This window comes from Mixophyes fleayi, chromosome 4, assembly GCF_038048845.1.
Source record: "Mixophyes fleayi isolate aMixFle1 chromosome 4, aMixFle1.hap1, whole genome shotgun sequence".
Classification (NCBI taxonomy): Eukaryota; Metazoa; Chordata; class Amphibia; order Anura; family Limnodynastidae; genus Mixophyes; species Mixophyes fleayi.
In genome coordinates this window covers 304,504,920-304,520,933 of record NC_134405.1, presented here as the reverse complement: position 1 = coordinate 304,520,933, position 16,014 = coordinate 304,504,920, and the positions used below count along the sequence as shown (strand labels likewise).

The window sequence follows — 16,014 nt, the reverse complement described above, 5'->3', positions numbered from 1 at the left end:
GGCAAGGAACGGCTTAGGCCCTGGCCCGTGTTCATGACTAGTGGTTCAGCTTCACCCACGGATCTTAGCCCTCCTCCTCCTCCCCCCCCCTACAAAAAATTGAAGAGAGTTATGCTGTCAGCAACAAAACAGCAAACAACTCTGCCTTCTAAAGAGAAATTATCACAAATCCCCAAGGCGAGTCCAAGGGTGTTGGTGGTTGTCAAGCCTGACCTTCCCATCACTGTACGGGAAGAGGTGGCTCGGGAGGAGGCTATTGATGATGTAGCTGGCGCTGTGGAGGAACTTGATGATGAGGATGGTGATGTGGTTATTGTAAATGAGGCACCAGGGGGGGAAACAGCTGATGTCCATGGGATGAAAAAGCCCATCGTCATGCCTGGTCAGAAGACCAAAAAATGCACCTCTTCGGTCTGGAGTTATTTTTATCCAAATCCAGACAACCAATGTATGGCAATATGTAGCTTATGTAAAGCTCAAATAAGCAGGGGTAAGGATCTTGCCCACCTAGGAACATCCTCCCTTATACGTCACCTGAATAACCTTCATAGTTCAGTGGTTAGTTCAGGAACTGGGGCTAGGACCCTCATCGGTACAGGGACACCTAAATCCCGTGGTCCAGTTGGATACACACCAGCAACACCCTCCTCGTCAACTTCCTCCACAATCTCCATCAGATTCAGTCCTGCAGCCCAAGTCAGCAGCCAGACTGAGTCCTCCTCAATACGGGATTCATCCGAGGAATCCTGCAGCGGTACGCCTACTACTGCCACTGCTGCTGTTGCTGCTGTTAGTCGGTCATCTTCCCAGAGGGGAAGTCGTAAGACCGCTAAGTCTTTCACAAAACAATTGACCGTCCAACAGTCGTTTGCCATGACCACCAAATACGATAGTAGTCACCCTATTGCAAAGCGTATAACTGCGGCTGTAACTGCAATGTTGGTGTTAGACGTGCGCCCGGTGTCCGCCATCAGTGGAGTGGGATTTAGAGGGTTGATGGAGGTATTGTGTCCCCGGTACCAAATCCCCTCGAGATTCCACTTCACTAGGCAGGCGATACCAAAAATGTACAGAGAAGTATGATCAAGTGTCCTCAGTGCTCTTAAAAATGCGGTTGTACCCACTGTCCACTTAACCACGGACATGTGGACAAGTGGTTCTGGGCAAACGAAGGACTATATGACTGTGACAGCCCACTGGGTAGATGCATCCCCTTCCGCAGCAACAGCAACAGCTGCATCAGTAGCAGCATCTACAAAATGGCTGCTCATGCAAAGGCAGGCAACATTGTGCATTACAGGCTTTAATAAGAGGCACAACGCTGACAACATATTAGAGAAAATGAGGGAAATTATCTCCCAGTGGCTTACCCCACTTAGACTCTCATGGGGATTTGTGGTGTCAGACAATGCCAGTAACATTGTGCGGGCATTAAATATGGGCAATTTCCAGCACGTCCCATGTTTTGCCCACACCATTAATTTGGTGGTGCAGCATTACCTCAAGAGTGACAGGGGTGTGCAGGAGATGCTTGCGGTGGCGCGCAAAATTGCTGGACACTTTCGGCATTCAGCCAGTGCCTACCGCAGACTAGAGGCACATCAAAAAAGCATGAACCTGCCCTGCCATCACCTCAAACAAGAGGTTGTGATGCGCTGGAACTCCACCCTCTATATGCTGCAGAGGATGGAGGAGCAGCAAAAGGCCATTCAGGCCTACACAGCCACCTACGACATAGGCAAAGGAGTGGGGATGCGCCTCAGTCAAGCGCAGTGGAGACTGATTTTCGTGTTGTGCAAGGTTCTGCAGCCATTTGAACTTGCCACACGAGAAGTCAGTTCCGACACTGCCAGCTTGAGTCAGGTCATTCCCCTGATCAGGCTGTTGCAGAAGCAGCTGGAGAAAGTGAGGGAGGAGCTGGTAAGCCATTGCGATTACACCAAGCATGTAGCTCTTGTGGATGTAGCCCTTCGTACGCTTTGCCAGGATCCGAGGGTGGTCACTCTTTTAAAGTCAGAGGAATACATTCTGGCCACCGTGCTCGATCCTCGGTTTAAAGCGTATGTTGTGTCTCTGTTTCCGGCGGACACAAGTCTACAGCGGTGCAAAGACCTGCTGGTCAGGAGATTGTCCTCTGAAGAGGACCGTGACATGCCAACAGCTCCACCCTCATTTTCTTCCACATCTATGGCTGCGAGGAAAAAGCTCAGTTTTCCCAAAAGAGGCACTGGCGGGGATGCTGATAACATCTGGTCCGGACTGAAGGACCTGCCAACCATTGCAGACATGTCTACTCTCGCTGCATTGGATGCTGTCACAATAGAAAAAATTGTGGATGATTACTTTGCTGACACCATCCAAGTAGACATGTCAGACAGTCCATATTGTTACTGGCAGGAAAAAAAGGCAGTTTGGAAGCCCCTGTACAAACTGGCTCTATTTTACCTGAGTTGTCCCCCCTCCAGTGTGTACTCGGAAAGAGTTTTTAGTGCAGCGGGGAACCTGGTCAGTGAGCGGCGAAGGAGGTTGCTTCCTCACAACGTTGAAAAAATGATGTTTATAAAAATGAATAATCAATTCCTCAATGAAGTACAGCACTGCCCTCCAGATACTACAGAGGGACCTGTGGTTGTGGAGTCCAGCGGGGACGAATTGATAATGTGTGATGAGGAGGAAGTACACACTGTAGGGGGAGAGGAATCAGAGGTTGAGGATGAGGACGACATCTTGCCTCAGTAGAGCCTGTTTAGTCTGTACAGGGAGAGATGAATAGCTTTTTTGGTGTGGGGGCCCAAACAAACCAATCATTTCAGCCAAAGTTGTTTGGTAGGCCCTGTCGCTGAAATGATTGGTTTGTTAAAGTGTGCATGTCCTATTTCAACAACATAAGGGTGGGTGTGAGGGCCCAAGGACAATTCCATCTTGGAACTTTTTTTTTTGCATTATATGACCAAGCAACAGTCGTTTGCCATGTTCAAAAAGTAAAACCAAATGTAAAAAAATTCAAGAAATTAAACCAAAAGTAAAATGCCGTGTCATAATTTAAAACAAGAGGTATTGACGTGCTCTAAAACTACTGTATTGTTGTTTATATTTTATAAACACTACACTTGAAAGCTTGAGTCTTTCAATAGAAAAGTAACTGTCCATTGCACGAATATTTGCAACAGGGACAATTTTAGGGTTAAGAAAGTCAACTAATAATAACACTTCGACGCTGTGTGTCTTTATAAACACTACACTTGGAAGTTGGAGGAGGTATTGTGGCCCCGGCACCAAATTTACTACCGGGGCCACTCCACTGTGCAGTCCATATTTAGGTGTATCAGATATTAAACAACGGTGACAGTTGATGCCCAATTTTTTAATTATATTGTGGCCTCGGTACCAAATTGTGTACCGGGGCCACCCCACTACGCAGTCCAGATACTTGTTTGGTGGAATTCAGACCAGTTGAGGGTTTTATTATTATATTGTGTGGACCACTCTATCTATACCACACTACAACTCTATACCACTCTATTTCCTACTTTAATTCTATTTCATACTTTAATTCTATTTCCTACTTTAATTCTATTTCATACTTTAATTCTATTTCCTACTTTAATTCTATTACTAATTAATTACCATAAAGAGGAACAAAATAAACCAATTTTACCAAAAGTATAATATGACTTAGACTTACAAACACTACACTTTAAAGATCGTGCCTTTAAATGAAAAAGTCAGTCTTCATTGCACGACTATGTGCAACAGGGACATTTTTTTGGGTTTACAAAGTCAAACAATAACACTTCGACCCTGTCTGTCTGGGGTCTCTCAATGACGAATTGTCTGTACCATGTTTGGAGGAGGTATTGTGGCCCCGGTATCAAATTGGGTACCGGGGCCACCCCACTATGCAGTCCAGATACTTGTTTGGTGGAATTCAGACACGTGGAGGGTTTTTTAATTATATTGTGGCCTCGGTACCAAATTGTGTACCGGGGCCACCACACTACGCAGTCAAGATAGATAGATGCGTATTGCGTATCATAGATAAAGTACATTCAGTGGTGTGGGGCAAATTGAAAAATATTCAAAATGCACTGACATTATCAAAAACAAGAGGTTGTCACACGCTAAAACTCCAACATGTATATGATGGAGAGGATGGAGGAGCAGCCGTATGTGTAGTGTAATGCAGATCTGTTGAAGGTTTTTTATATATTTTATTGTGGTGCCCAGTGCCCACTCCTCTACGCAGTCCAGGTACAATTATTGGTGCGAATCATAAAAGTTCAGGGTTTTTAAGATATTGTGGTGACCCACTCCTCTACGCAGTCCAGGTACAATTATTGGTGCGAATCATAAAAGTTCAGGGTTATTAAGATATTGTGGTGACCCACTCCTCTACGCAGTCCAGGTACAATTATTGGTGCGAATCATAAAAGTTCAGGGTTTTTAAGATATTGTGGTGACCCACTCCTCTACGCAGTCCAGGTACAATTATTGGTGCGAATCATAAAAGTTCAGGGTTTTTAAGATATTGTGGTGACCCACTCCTCTACGCAGTCCAGGTACATTTATTGGTGCGAATCATAAAAGTTCAGGGTTTTTAATATATATTGTGGTGACCCACTCCTCTACGCAGTCCAGGTACATTTATTGGTGCGAATCATAAAAGTTCAGGGTTTTTAATATATATTGTGGTGACCCACTCCTCTACGCAGTCCAGGTACAATTATTGGTGCGAATCATAAAAGTTCAGGGTTTTTAATATATATTGTGGTGACCCACTCCTCTACGCAGTCCAGGTACAATTATTGGTGCGAATCATACAAGTTCAGGGTTTATAATATATTGTGGTGACCCACTCCTCTACGCAGTCCAGGTACAATTATTGGTGCGAATCATAAAAGTTCAGGGTTTATAATATATTGTGGTGACCCACTCCTCTACGCAGTCCAGAAAGATACCTTGTTGCAACGTTTTGGACTAATAACTATATTGTGAGGTGTTCAGAATACACTGTAAATTAGTGGAAATGCTTGTTATTGAATGTTATTGAGGTTAATAATAGCCTAGGAGTGAAAATAAGCCCAAAAACTTGATTTTTAAACTTTTTATGTTTTTTTCAAAAAAAATCCGAATCCAATACCTTAAATCCGAACCGAGACCTTTCCTCAAGTGTTTTGCGAGACAAATCCGAACCTCAAAAATAACGAAAATCCGGATCCAAAACACAAAACACGAGACCTCAAAAGTCGCCGGTGCACATCCCTAATAAAATTGTACATTCTCAATCCCTTACTTTAAAGGACTAGTGCCGCTCCCAAGTCTGCAGCTTCCTCTGTGTTCAATGCAAATGTAAAACAATTGATTTTTGATTTTCGGCTACACACCCTATAGAGTTCAAGTTCTAGGTGCTAGCCTTACAGTCGTATGTTGGACGAAGACCCGAAACCCCACTGCCATCCCCAGGGTTGCCGATAGTAATCTCGGTTAGGGCTTCCATAGCCTGGGATGCCCCCATGCTGTGCATGTGTGTCTGCATTGGCCCCAGGCTGTGCACGGAGAGGTGTGACTGCATAGACCAATAAGAACTTATTGGTCCGCGCAGACACTTTCCCAGCCTTTAATGCGGCTCAGATGGGATCGTGGATGGACATATCTCACCATAAGCTGGCACCAAAACAGGCCCCGGATACTTTGTACCTTCCTCACTCCCCTCTTGGCACTCATGGCTGCCATCTGTTACACAGAGACCTCTCACCCAACAGCCACCACCTGTTTACAGAGATCCCCTACCCCAGGAGCTTACAGTCCACTTCTGAAGCTCTCAGTGCCTCCGCATAGCTCTTTCAGTTCAGGATCCATTCAGGACTGAGCTCATTGGTCTTCAATGACCCTAGGAAACGACAAGAAGCGACTGGCCACATAGGCATGATTGATCTCTGTGATAGCAGAGGCAACACATTGTATGTGTGAACTGTTTCACATCACCAGTCAAAATGCACCACAAAACAACAGTGTTAAACCTTCACTGTCTGTTTATGTGTGTTTAGTCAAAGGCAAAGATACATATTGTGCTTGCTCAGCCTACCTATCCTGTTCTTATTGAATTGACAGGCTTCACCCTCTTCTATATCCTCAAATCTTTTTGAAAGTGTCTTAAAGCTTACATTGCACTTTTTACACATGTAAATCTCTGCATATGGATTTTATGCAGACTGATGATTATATTTTTTAACTTTCATTATGTAAAGGAAAATTCAGTTGCTGTGTTCCTGTGATTTGGCTGCATATGAAGCAACAGTCACATTAACTTTAATGTGCTTTGGTTTTGCATAAGGTTTTCAGGTCAACAAACTGACTGTAATTGTATGAAATGTGTGACTGAGCTCTTAACTGTTCTGGGTCAGTTCCACTCTTCTCCATCACTCACACAATGACATTTCTGTAACTCATCATGAGCTGACACCGACACTTGTGTGGATGCCAACAGCATTTATTAATTACATAAATGGAGAAAGCAGTTAACATCACATAAATCTGAATATATATGCCCAACAGTTCGACCACACCAAACACCGTCATCCTCTCCAGACTTTCCCGTTGGTGGTATCTTTTCCATACCCATCATCTCCTTGGTACCTAGCCCTTGCCCATTTACATGCATCTGCTCCCTTACCAATATAAGGGCATCCACATAATCCAAGACACCCTGGGATCTCTGCACAGCAAGCAGATCTGACTCTTCAAATCCGTGCAGCCCGCCACACACCCATCTCTTTCTTTCCTTCAACCAATATATATTTAGGACAAATCTGCACCTGCTGCAAGTTACAAAGTTTGTCATCAGAAACTTAATTTATATCCTGGCCACACATCTGTTAGATCTAGCCTACTGCCAGCAACACACAGTAACCATCTCTGACCACACCACTGGGAAACAGTTCCCATAATCATAACAAATCCCCCTTCATTTTACTCATGTACCTCCAAACAGGGAATGATTGAGCAGATCTCCATCTCCTCTCTTACTACTCACTGTAGAAGGCAGCTAAACACTTTAAAAAAAAGAGCATAAAATATCGAACAGCCCATGGGCCAACATTTGTCCAAGAAATATTCCTTCCATGCTCAACCCAACAGGAGAACACATTCAGGATGTTCAGGATGTACTGGGAGCAAATGAAATATGGTGTCCATGGGCCTGAGTCATTAAGGAAAGTAAGGCAAAGAAAGGAGTAAATGTTCTCTAGGACAAACCATGTTACAAAGCAAAGGGTGCAAATTAGCTTATTATTTTGCACATAAGTTAAAAACTGACTATTTTGTCATGTAGCAAAGAAATACTTGACAACTTTTTTTTAGAGATGCTCAGGCTCGGTTTTCTGAAAACCGAACCCACCCGAACTTAGGGCTTGCGAGGCGGCTCGTTACTTTCGCGTGTCCTCGGATCTGAATTGAGGCAAAATGTCATTGTTGCGTTGTCAGATCTCATGGGTTTTGGATTTTACCTAGTACCTTCCTAGTACATTCCTCCCCAGGAGATCCAGCGCCATTGCTCACACAGAAACAGGGGTAGCAGTGTTCTTGTCACTCTCCAGTCTCTAGTGACATTACTCAGTGCCATTGCTCATACAGAAACAGGAGGAGAAGCAGTGTTCTTGTCACTTGACAAAAATTGACTTGAGATGATTGAAAATGAATGTTATTGAGGTTAATAGTAATGTAGGGATAAAAAAGAGACAAATTATGTGATTTTAGAAAAAACAAAACACGGGAATCAGTAAACAGCTCTACTTTATTTTTACACTGAAATTAATGTTTATGTAGGACATGCCCTTACCCACCTATAAATATATCCCCATATTTTAAATTTACCATCCTCCTCCAATGCAACATGGTTTTGCCCACATGCAAAATTACTCCTTTTCTATGCTGTGCTCTCCTTAATGACTCAGGCCCCATATGTCCAAAACCAGACGAGCATCTAATCAGCCTCTTTTCCCAATTATGCTACCCAAAGTGACACAAATCAAGTGAGACCGCTTTTCAAATGTCCTGGAGATTAGTCTATAATGCATTCTAGTGGAAGTAAAGAAAATATGTCCATGTAGTTATCACTCCATATTTTTTCCTTAACATCCTGTTTAAGATGAGCCCGCAGCATTCCTTCAAAGCCATTTTGTGGGCTGAACCAATATGTGAATAAGAAAGCTTTCCAGCTAGTGACATCACTGATTCTTGGAGTGGCTCTTACTACTTCCTAGTAAATTGGTAGACTGCATTTACATATTGGTTCCGTGCACAACATGGTTTCCTTATGTGCAGATGTCTACTGCCCTTTACATAAAAATTCATATTTAAAAATGTCTTTATTTATTGTACAGAGTTCTAAGCCAGAGAGAGAGTGGCCTCTTGAAATTGCCAAAGTTTACATGGGGATTCGGAAGAAATTAAAACCTCCAACTCCGTAAGTGATGAAGTTGTTTTATGTATGTTTTAAGTACTATTTTCTTTGCATTCAGGGTGAATCAGTTTCATCAAGAATAAACTTTTATTTATTTTAGTTCATCAAAGCTGGAAGTAAGGCTTTCATCTGCTAGCATATTAAAATATGTATATTTTTGATATAAAAAAAGGTATATAAATAAACATAGGTAATCTATGAAAATATAAACTTTTTCCAATTTTTTTATAAGTTTTACTCAGTGAAAGCCCACTATGTATCTAATTAAATAATGAGCTCTACACAATATCTGTCATTTATCTTAAAATTGAAGGAGTGAAGTATTTGTTCCCATTGTATTTTTTTTACATATTATTATTTATTACTTGTGAAGTTCCTGTTTTGTATGTTAGGTCTCTTATTTTGCCAACATTAGAGGATTCAGTGCAACCAGGATCTAATAGAGCTGCTTTCATTAGATTCAGGGAACTTGAATCCAATAGTGTTAGCAGGCAGGAGAGACCTGATAATACTGTTCTCTCCTGCACACCCTGTGCTGGATGAAGTGACATCACAGGATGTCCTGTTAACAAGGAATCAGTTCCATGCCAGAAACTGGTTTCTTTTGGATCCCCCATTCCATTGACTGCTAATAACAAAAGGGAATATGCGCTATGGAATATGTTGGCGCTATATAAATAAATGATGATGATGATGATATCAACACAAACCCAGACACAATTTTCTGCCAGCAGTGCTGACTTGGGAGGCCACCTCTCCGCCATTTTAATTTGGTGAGCAGTCAGCAAGTTGTTAAAGGAGTGTTATCATCAAACTGTAATTTTTAAATATGTATGTAAATAAATTATTGACCTTTTCATTTAGTTTCACTAAAAATAATATAGTACTGTGACTATATTTGTTTTGTTCCTATTAAGTGGGCTGTAGTACCCTCTTTTAGCCTGCAGATGGCAACGTTGTAATTGCCATCTATAGCTACAGCTGGATTCCTTGTTATGCAGCATTGTAAATACATCCTACAATGATGGTTATGCTATTGTAATAACGCTAGCTATACAAAATATTTTTACTAATACTAGTGCTTTAGAATGGTAACATTGGTAGGCTGGTTTCAGATGATTTGACCTTTCTTAGGATAGCTGTTTAATGTAAATCACAAAATGATTGCTTTTTAACAGCACCTCCACCAAAACTTTAGTAGTTATACTTACCTGGAGAACGCCCGCATTCTGTTCTACTGAGCCCCCAAATCCTCCAGTGCTTCAGTTTTCCCTGCTCATTGCAACTGCCGATGTCTTGTTTGTAACAGGCATCATTGACTTTGAATGGGAAGCTTAAAGTGGAGGGGTATCAACAACATAGTTTGAAACAAGTATCAGTATAGAGAAGACCATTAAAGGTTTTGGATGCTCTTGTGGTTCTGGCAAATGGCGCACCCCAGGTAGGTAAAAATAAGAATTTTAATGTATCCATCCAATACTAAAGTTTAAGCTTTGGGTGTAGTGTTTAAAAAAATTGCTTCAGCAAATTGTGCTGGGTTACAGGTGATGGATCTGCAAAACGTGGAGATCTTAACTAAAACAATTGTATTAATCCATCTCCCAAACAAGTGGCAACGTTTCTATCTCCAACAAGGCTTGAAAAACACCTGACATAGATCATATTTTAAAGATCATTGTCCAACAGTCCTATTTTTGCTGTGATGGTCCCAATTTCTGTGGTTAAAAGGGACGCAGCAGGTGTGAATACGGGTATGGACGTGACATAGTAAAATGTGGGGTGGTTGGGAGTATTTAGATGTGGGATGGTTGGGAGTATTAAGATGTGGGGTGGTTGGGAGTATTAAGATGTGGGATGGTTGGGAGTATTAAGATGTGGGGTGGTTGGGAGTATTAAGATGTGGGGTGGTTGGGAGTATTAAGATGTGGGGTGGTTGGGAGTATTAAGATGTGGGGTGGTTGGGAGTATTAAGATGTGGGGTGGTTGGGAGTATTAAGATGTGGGGTGGTTGGGAGTATTAAGATGTGGGGTGGTTGGGAGTATTAAGATGTGGCTCGAGCAGATTGTGACAGAGCTATTTCTGTTATTTTTATTTATTTTCAAACTATGAGAGAAATGCTGTTGTGTGTAAATTATGTTGACTGTTCTACTAATAAATATGGCATATTTATACCACAATTGGCATCAGTGCCATCTGTGTATACATTAGATGGGGCGCTAATGCTACCAATGAACTTCTTACCCCTTGCCTTTACAGCCCTAGCTGTATGTGACAATCTTCCATCTTGCCTTCATAGTTCAATTATTATTAATATAATTTTTTAATTCATCATTATTGCTTTATAAAATGCCAGTATATCCTACAGCGCTTTACAAACTAAGCAGTACATGCAGGGCATTATGACAGCAGCGTTTTAACATTTACACAACATCAATAACTATAGTTACAAGAACCCAGCACCAAACAACTTACAATCTAAAGGAAACGAGGGGTGAAGAAACCTGTAATATAACACTGTGGGTGGGTATTGTAAGTCAGATTAGGTGGCAAAAATTGCAACAGATAAGGTGAGTAAAGCAAGTTATTATGGAGACAGACTTGGAGATGGAGGGCCCTATCGGCAACAGAAAAGCCTATGAAGGGGTTAACAGCCAGAAGTAACCCCCGCTGGCAGTAACCCTGGCCTGCTAGCAATAACCTACCTTAACAAGGATCGCAGCAGTACACGCACCACCACAATCATTCATCTGATATCTCCATCCCAAGCAGGGCTCGCATGGGCATATCCACGGACACCGGCCAGGCGAGCCGGTAAGCCTGCTCTTACCGCTCCCGGACAGAGCAGGCTTAGTCTTGGTACAATTTAAAATAGCTCTGTGTTCGCCATCTTGAGGTGTGAAATAGGTTTCCCCATGCAATGGCGTTCAAAGTAAAGCTTCAAGTGTGAATCTTGGATATTCAGGTAAAAGAAATGTCTGTGAGCTAGAAAGATGCACAACAAAGTTAATAATAAGGAAGAGGTGGGGAGGGGGGGAAGAAGGAAAGGGTGGGGATTTGAGGACAACCTCTGGGAGCCTGGTAAACCCAAATAAACAGATAAATACAGTGAAAAGGAAATAGAAAAAAACATTGAATTCAGTAACTGGGCATTAAGTTGAGTAAATGTTAGCTACAAGATAAGGTCTCAGAGTCCATTAGTGGGGAATTTTTGCCGACTGAAGAGTTGTAGAAATACCATAAGCTCCAAATTTGGGGGAATTTGTGGATTTTATTGTTTAGATAGGCAGAGATTTTTTCCATATTTGCAAGGAACCGTATTTTATTGTATACTTGCTGCATGGAGAGGGGATCCGCTGTTTTATTCCAATGGCTAGCTAATAGACATCTAGCCCCATGGGGGAGCTGAGTAGCCAGGTAGCCAGCTTATCAGAGATGTTATCAAAGCTCTAAATCAACAGACCCAAGAGGAACAAGAGATCTTTTTAACAGGTGGTGATACAGAGCTAAATTATTCTTCAAGTGTTAATTTATTAAACCCTTGTAGAATTTTTTTTGCGAGTTAGACTATTGAAAGGCAAGGAAAATATACCCTGTAAACTTGCCATTTGTATGTGTATATATTACATACACCGATCGGTCAGAGCATTCATTTATACATGGCGTGAAGTCCGGGGATTGCCGCTTTAAAAGCAGCATTTCACTCTGCCCATGGTAAATGACATAATTTGGTAGTGTAGCTGTAGAGCCCATTCAGATGTTACAATGGGCGGTCATTTCAAGCTTCGGAAAAAGTTGTTATCTGTTATATGGTAAGTAGTCATTTTATTATTATCGCCATTACACCCATCGTTATGGTCACATCATTTAAAACTATGTCGGCTTTTACATAGCTGTGATATTGACTAGAACCGGTTTCCATTATGCAGTGGTTTGTACCTACCAAAAGTGGTCCAAGGAAGGACAATCTGTGAACTGGCGACAGGGTCACGGGTGCTAAGGCTCAAGGCGTGGGGAGCTAAGGCTAGTCCGTCTGGTCCAATCCCACAGAATAACTACTGTAGAACAAATTGCTGAAAATGTTAATGCTGACTATGATAGAAAGGTGTAAGAACACACAGTGCATCACAGCTCTTGTATATGGGGCTGTATAGCCATAGACTGGTCAGAGTGCCAATGCTGACCCCTGCCCACCACCGACAGCTCATACAATGGGCATGTGAGCACCAGAACTGGCCCATGGTGCAGTGGAAGAAGGTGGCTTGGACTGATGAATCATGTTTTCCTTTGCATCATGTGGAGGTCCAGGTGTGTGTGCATCGTTTACCTGGGGAAGAGATGGCACCAGGATACACTATGTCAAGCCGGCGGAGGCAGTGTGATGCTCTGCGCAATGTTCTGCTAGGAAATCTTGGGTCCTGGCATTCATGTGGATGTTACTTTGACACGTGCCACCTACCTAAACGTTGTTGCAGTCCAAGTACACCCTTTTATGGCAACAGTATTCCCTGATGGTGTTGACTAGAAAGTCCCCAGTTCTCAATCTGGTCGAGTATCTGTGGGAAGTGCTGTAAAAACAAGTCCGAGCCATGGAGGCCCCACCTTGCAACTTATAATACTTAATGCCAGATACCAGAGGACACCTTCAGAGCTCTTGTGTAGTCCATACCTCGAAGGGTCAGAGCTGTTTTGGTGGCACGAGGGGGGACCTACACAATATTAGGCAGGTGGCTGATCGGTGTATATGCTACACATACAAGAAAATAGCACAGCTTGGCAAATTGTGAGGTAGAGGGCATATGCTCTAAATAGACACACATAAAAAATACATATATACACCTATATTCTGCGTTGCATCCAGCTCTGCACCAGTCGCATTGGTTTATGTCAGATACACCCAGATATAATTAAACATTTACATCCTGCCAGGCTATAAGCACAAGAAAAGTTGTTTACCATTTGTTTTGTTAGGGAAAATGCATTCACTGGAAGGCTTTATTTATTTAAAAAAAAAAAAAACTATAATGCAGCAGGTATAATCTTCCATTTCATGTACGAATTATTATTATTATAAGTAGCATGATATTAATTCTAAAATACACCCAAAAAATCATATAATACAGGCACGATCAATGAGGGAAGCACCTATCTACTTCAGAGGTGAATCCGCAATCAGAAGCAGCTAGCTAGTGCTGGCAACCATCATCATCATCAATATGTATTTGCACACACCCTAAAGCTCTGCAAGTGATATGGCTACTGACGCACGAACATGCCATAACTTACTCGGCCTGCATTTCCACTCCCTTTCCTCCTTTATACCGCTTCTTTAAGTTCCAAGTCTGCATGCAGCCGTAGATGTACACCTGTTTTTTCTAGGCAAGCACAGTTTGCTTACACGAAGCAAACTGGCGAACACCCAACTCAGCATGAGGCCCAGTGTGAGCACCCACATCTCTCCCCCACATGAAACTCCTGACCTTGCCCTATATCTCTTCTCTTAAAAAAGAAATCTAAATATTAATGTTTTCATGAAGATAGTGTACCACTTTGAGATGGAAAATCACCGATTTTTTTAAAAAAAGTATTGAGATAAAAGCCTAAGGACCAGAGTATGTTTCTGTGTTGTGTGTTTATTTAGTTCATGTGCTAATTGCAATTTTTGGCTTATTTACTAGGTGGGGTTTCACGATTTACTTGGATAAACAGCAGTTGTAAGTATATTGGGTGCTAATATATTTGTATCAATTAATGAAAACTGGTAATGACTAAAGAAACTAGACTATGTATTGTGAGCCTCTAATCAGTGAATAGATCCAGGATAGTCTCACGTTTTAAAGACATTCTTATTTCTGCTCTGCATTGTGCTTTCAATTTGGACAATCAATACAATTTAAAAATGACCAATTGTTAATCACAGAATAACTGTTTGTGAAATAATCCTAAAATGGTTTATATAATAAAATAATGCAAGTCGAGCCCATGCGCTGTAACCCACAGCAACCAATATTAACTGTATTTAGTCTAGTACATAGCTGATATCTGATTGGTTGCTTTAGGTTTGTCTTTGCACTGTGATATTTTGTAGGTTTCTAGACACAGAACCAAAAGTCTTATTTAATTAAAAAGAATTGCCGCTACTGTATACTGTAACTCATAGCAACCAATCACATATAAGCTTCCATTAGTCTGACAACACTAGACTGCTAAGATCTATTTGAATGCTCCTGATCTGCCTAGCTCCTCCCATCAGACGCTATAAACTTCTGCACCCCCATCTAGGCACGTAAATCCATGTGCTTATTCATTAAAATGGTTGCATTTGCATAAATGTTACATCACAAATCAGTATTTACACTGCAATTTTCTAAATGACCATTACTGGTAGTATCAGTGCTGTATGTGGCATGGTGCAAATGCCCTGCCCACTGTAATAGTATTTCATTGCCAATGGCAAGTTGCGATGCGGGGGATTAGGGAGAGGTGGGCGTGTGAGGGCGGGGCTCGATGAATCGCGTTATAGTGGCCCCGCCCCCTAACTTGTCATAATCTTTCTAAGCCTATACCAGCAGAAGGTGGGGCCACAATAAAGCAGAAATCGCATCATAAGCCACGCCCCCCACCCCACCACTCATCTAAAGACATGGCCAGTAACCGGGAGGTTTGCCTGCTCTCCCGGGAGTCCGGGAGAACTCCCAGGAATTCGGGAGTCTCCCGGACATTCCGGGAGAGTAGGCAAATATGCCATAAATGGACAGTAACCCATAGCAATCAGACACTCTCTATGAATTTGAAAGCAGCACTAGAAAAATGACAGCTTGAATCTGCTCGGCAGAGCCGTAACGAGGCCGGTGCGGGCGGTGCCACCGCCCCGGGCGCAGTCCCAAGGGGGCGCAGTGGCCGCCCGCACCGACTTCTGTGTGAGGAGTGAAAAGAAAAAAAAAAAATTAAACAGACCTCAGATTCAGACTGCCGGCCGCCCGGCGCATCCAAGATGGCGGCCGGCACCCGGCTCCACCCCCTTCTGAACTCTGCCCTCTGCCTCAGCGTCTGATGTCATGACGTTGCTAGGCAGCAGAGGAGCAGAGAAGCAGAGAGGAGCCAGGCAGCGACGGCTGGACAGGAGGTAAGTTTCAAAGCAGGGGAAGGGGGATGTAAGCTTCAATTATGGAGGGGATGTAAGCTGCAATTATGGAGGAGATGTAAGCTGCAATTATGGAGGAGATGTAAGCTGCAATTATGGAGGGGAGGGGGGGATGTAAGCTGCAATTATGGATGGAGGCAGGGGGGGGGAATGTAAGCTGCAATTATGGATGGAGGCAAGGGGAGGGGGAAAGTAAGCTGCAATTATGGATGGAGGCAAGGGGGGGGGGGAAATGTAAGCTGAAATTATGGAGGGAGGCAGGGGGGGAATGTAAGCTGCAATTATGGAGGGGGGAGGGGATGTATGCTGCTATTAGGGAGGGGGGAATGTGTGCTGCTATTAGGGAGGGGAGGAATGTGTGCTGCATCTTGCTATTATGGAGGGGGGGATGCTGCTATGCTTTATGAGGGA

The 16,014-nt window shown here is 42.7% G+C and overlaps 1 protein-coding gene across 2 annotated transcripts in view; it reads left to right on the top strand.

Annotated features, from left to right (window-relative positions):
- The window catches only part of ARAP3 (ArfGAP with RhoGAP domain, ankyrin repeat and PH domain 3), a 135,023-nt gene that overhangs the window by 111,726 nt on the left and 7,283 nt on the right, over positions 1-16,014 (top strand). For both annotated transcript variants that reach the window (XM_075210001.1, XM_075210000.1), the window contains exons 29-30: positions 8,382-8,464; positions 14,138-14,173. In XM_075210001.1, coding sequence (XP_075066102.1) covers positions 8,382-8,464; positions 14,138-14,173 — 119 coding nt within the window. The remainder of the gene's footprint in view (positions 1-8,381; positions 8,465-14,137; positions 14,174-16,014) is intronic.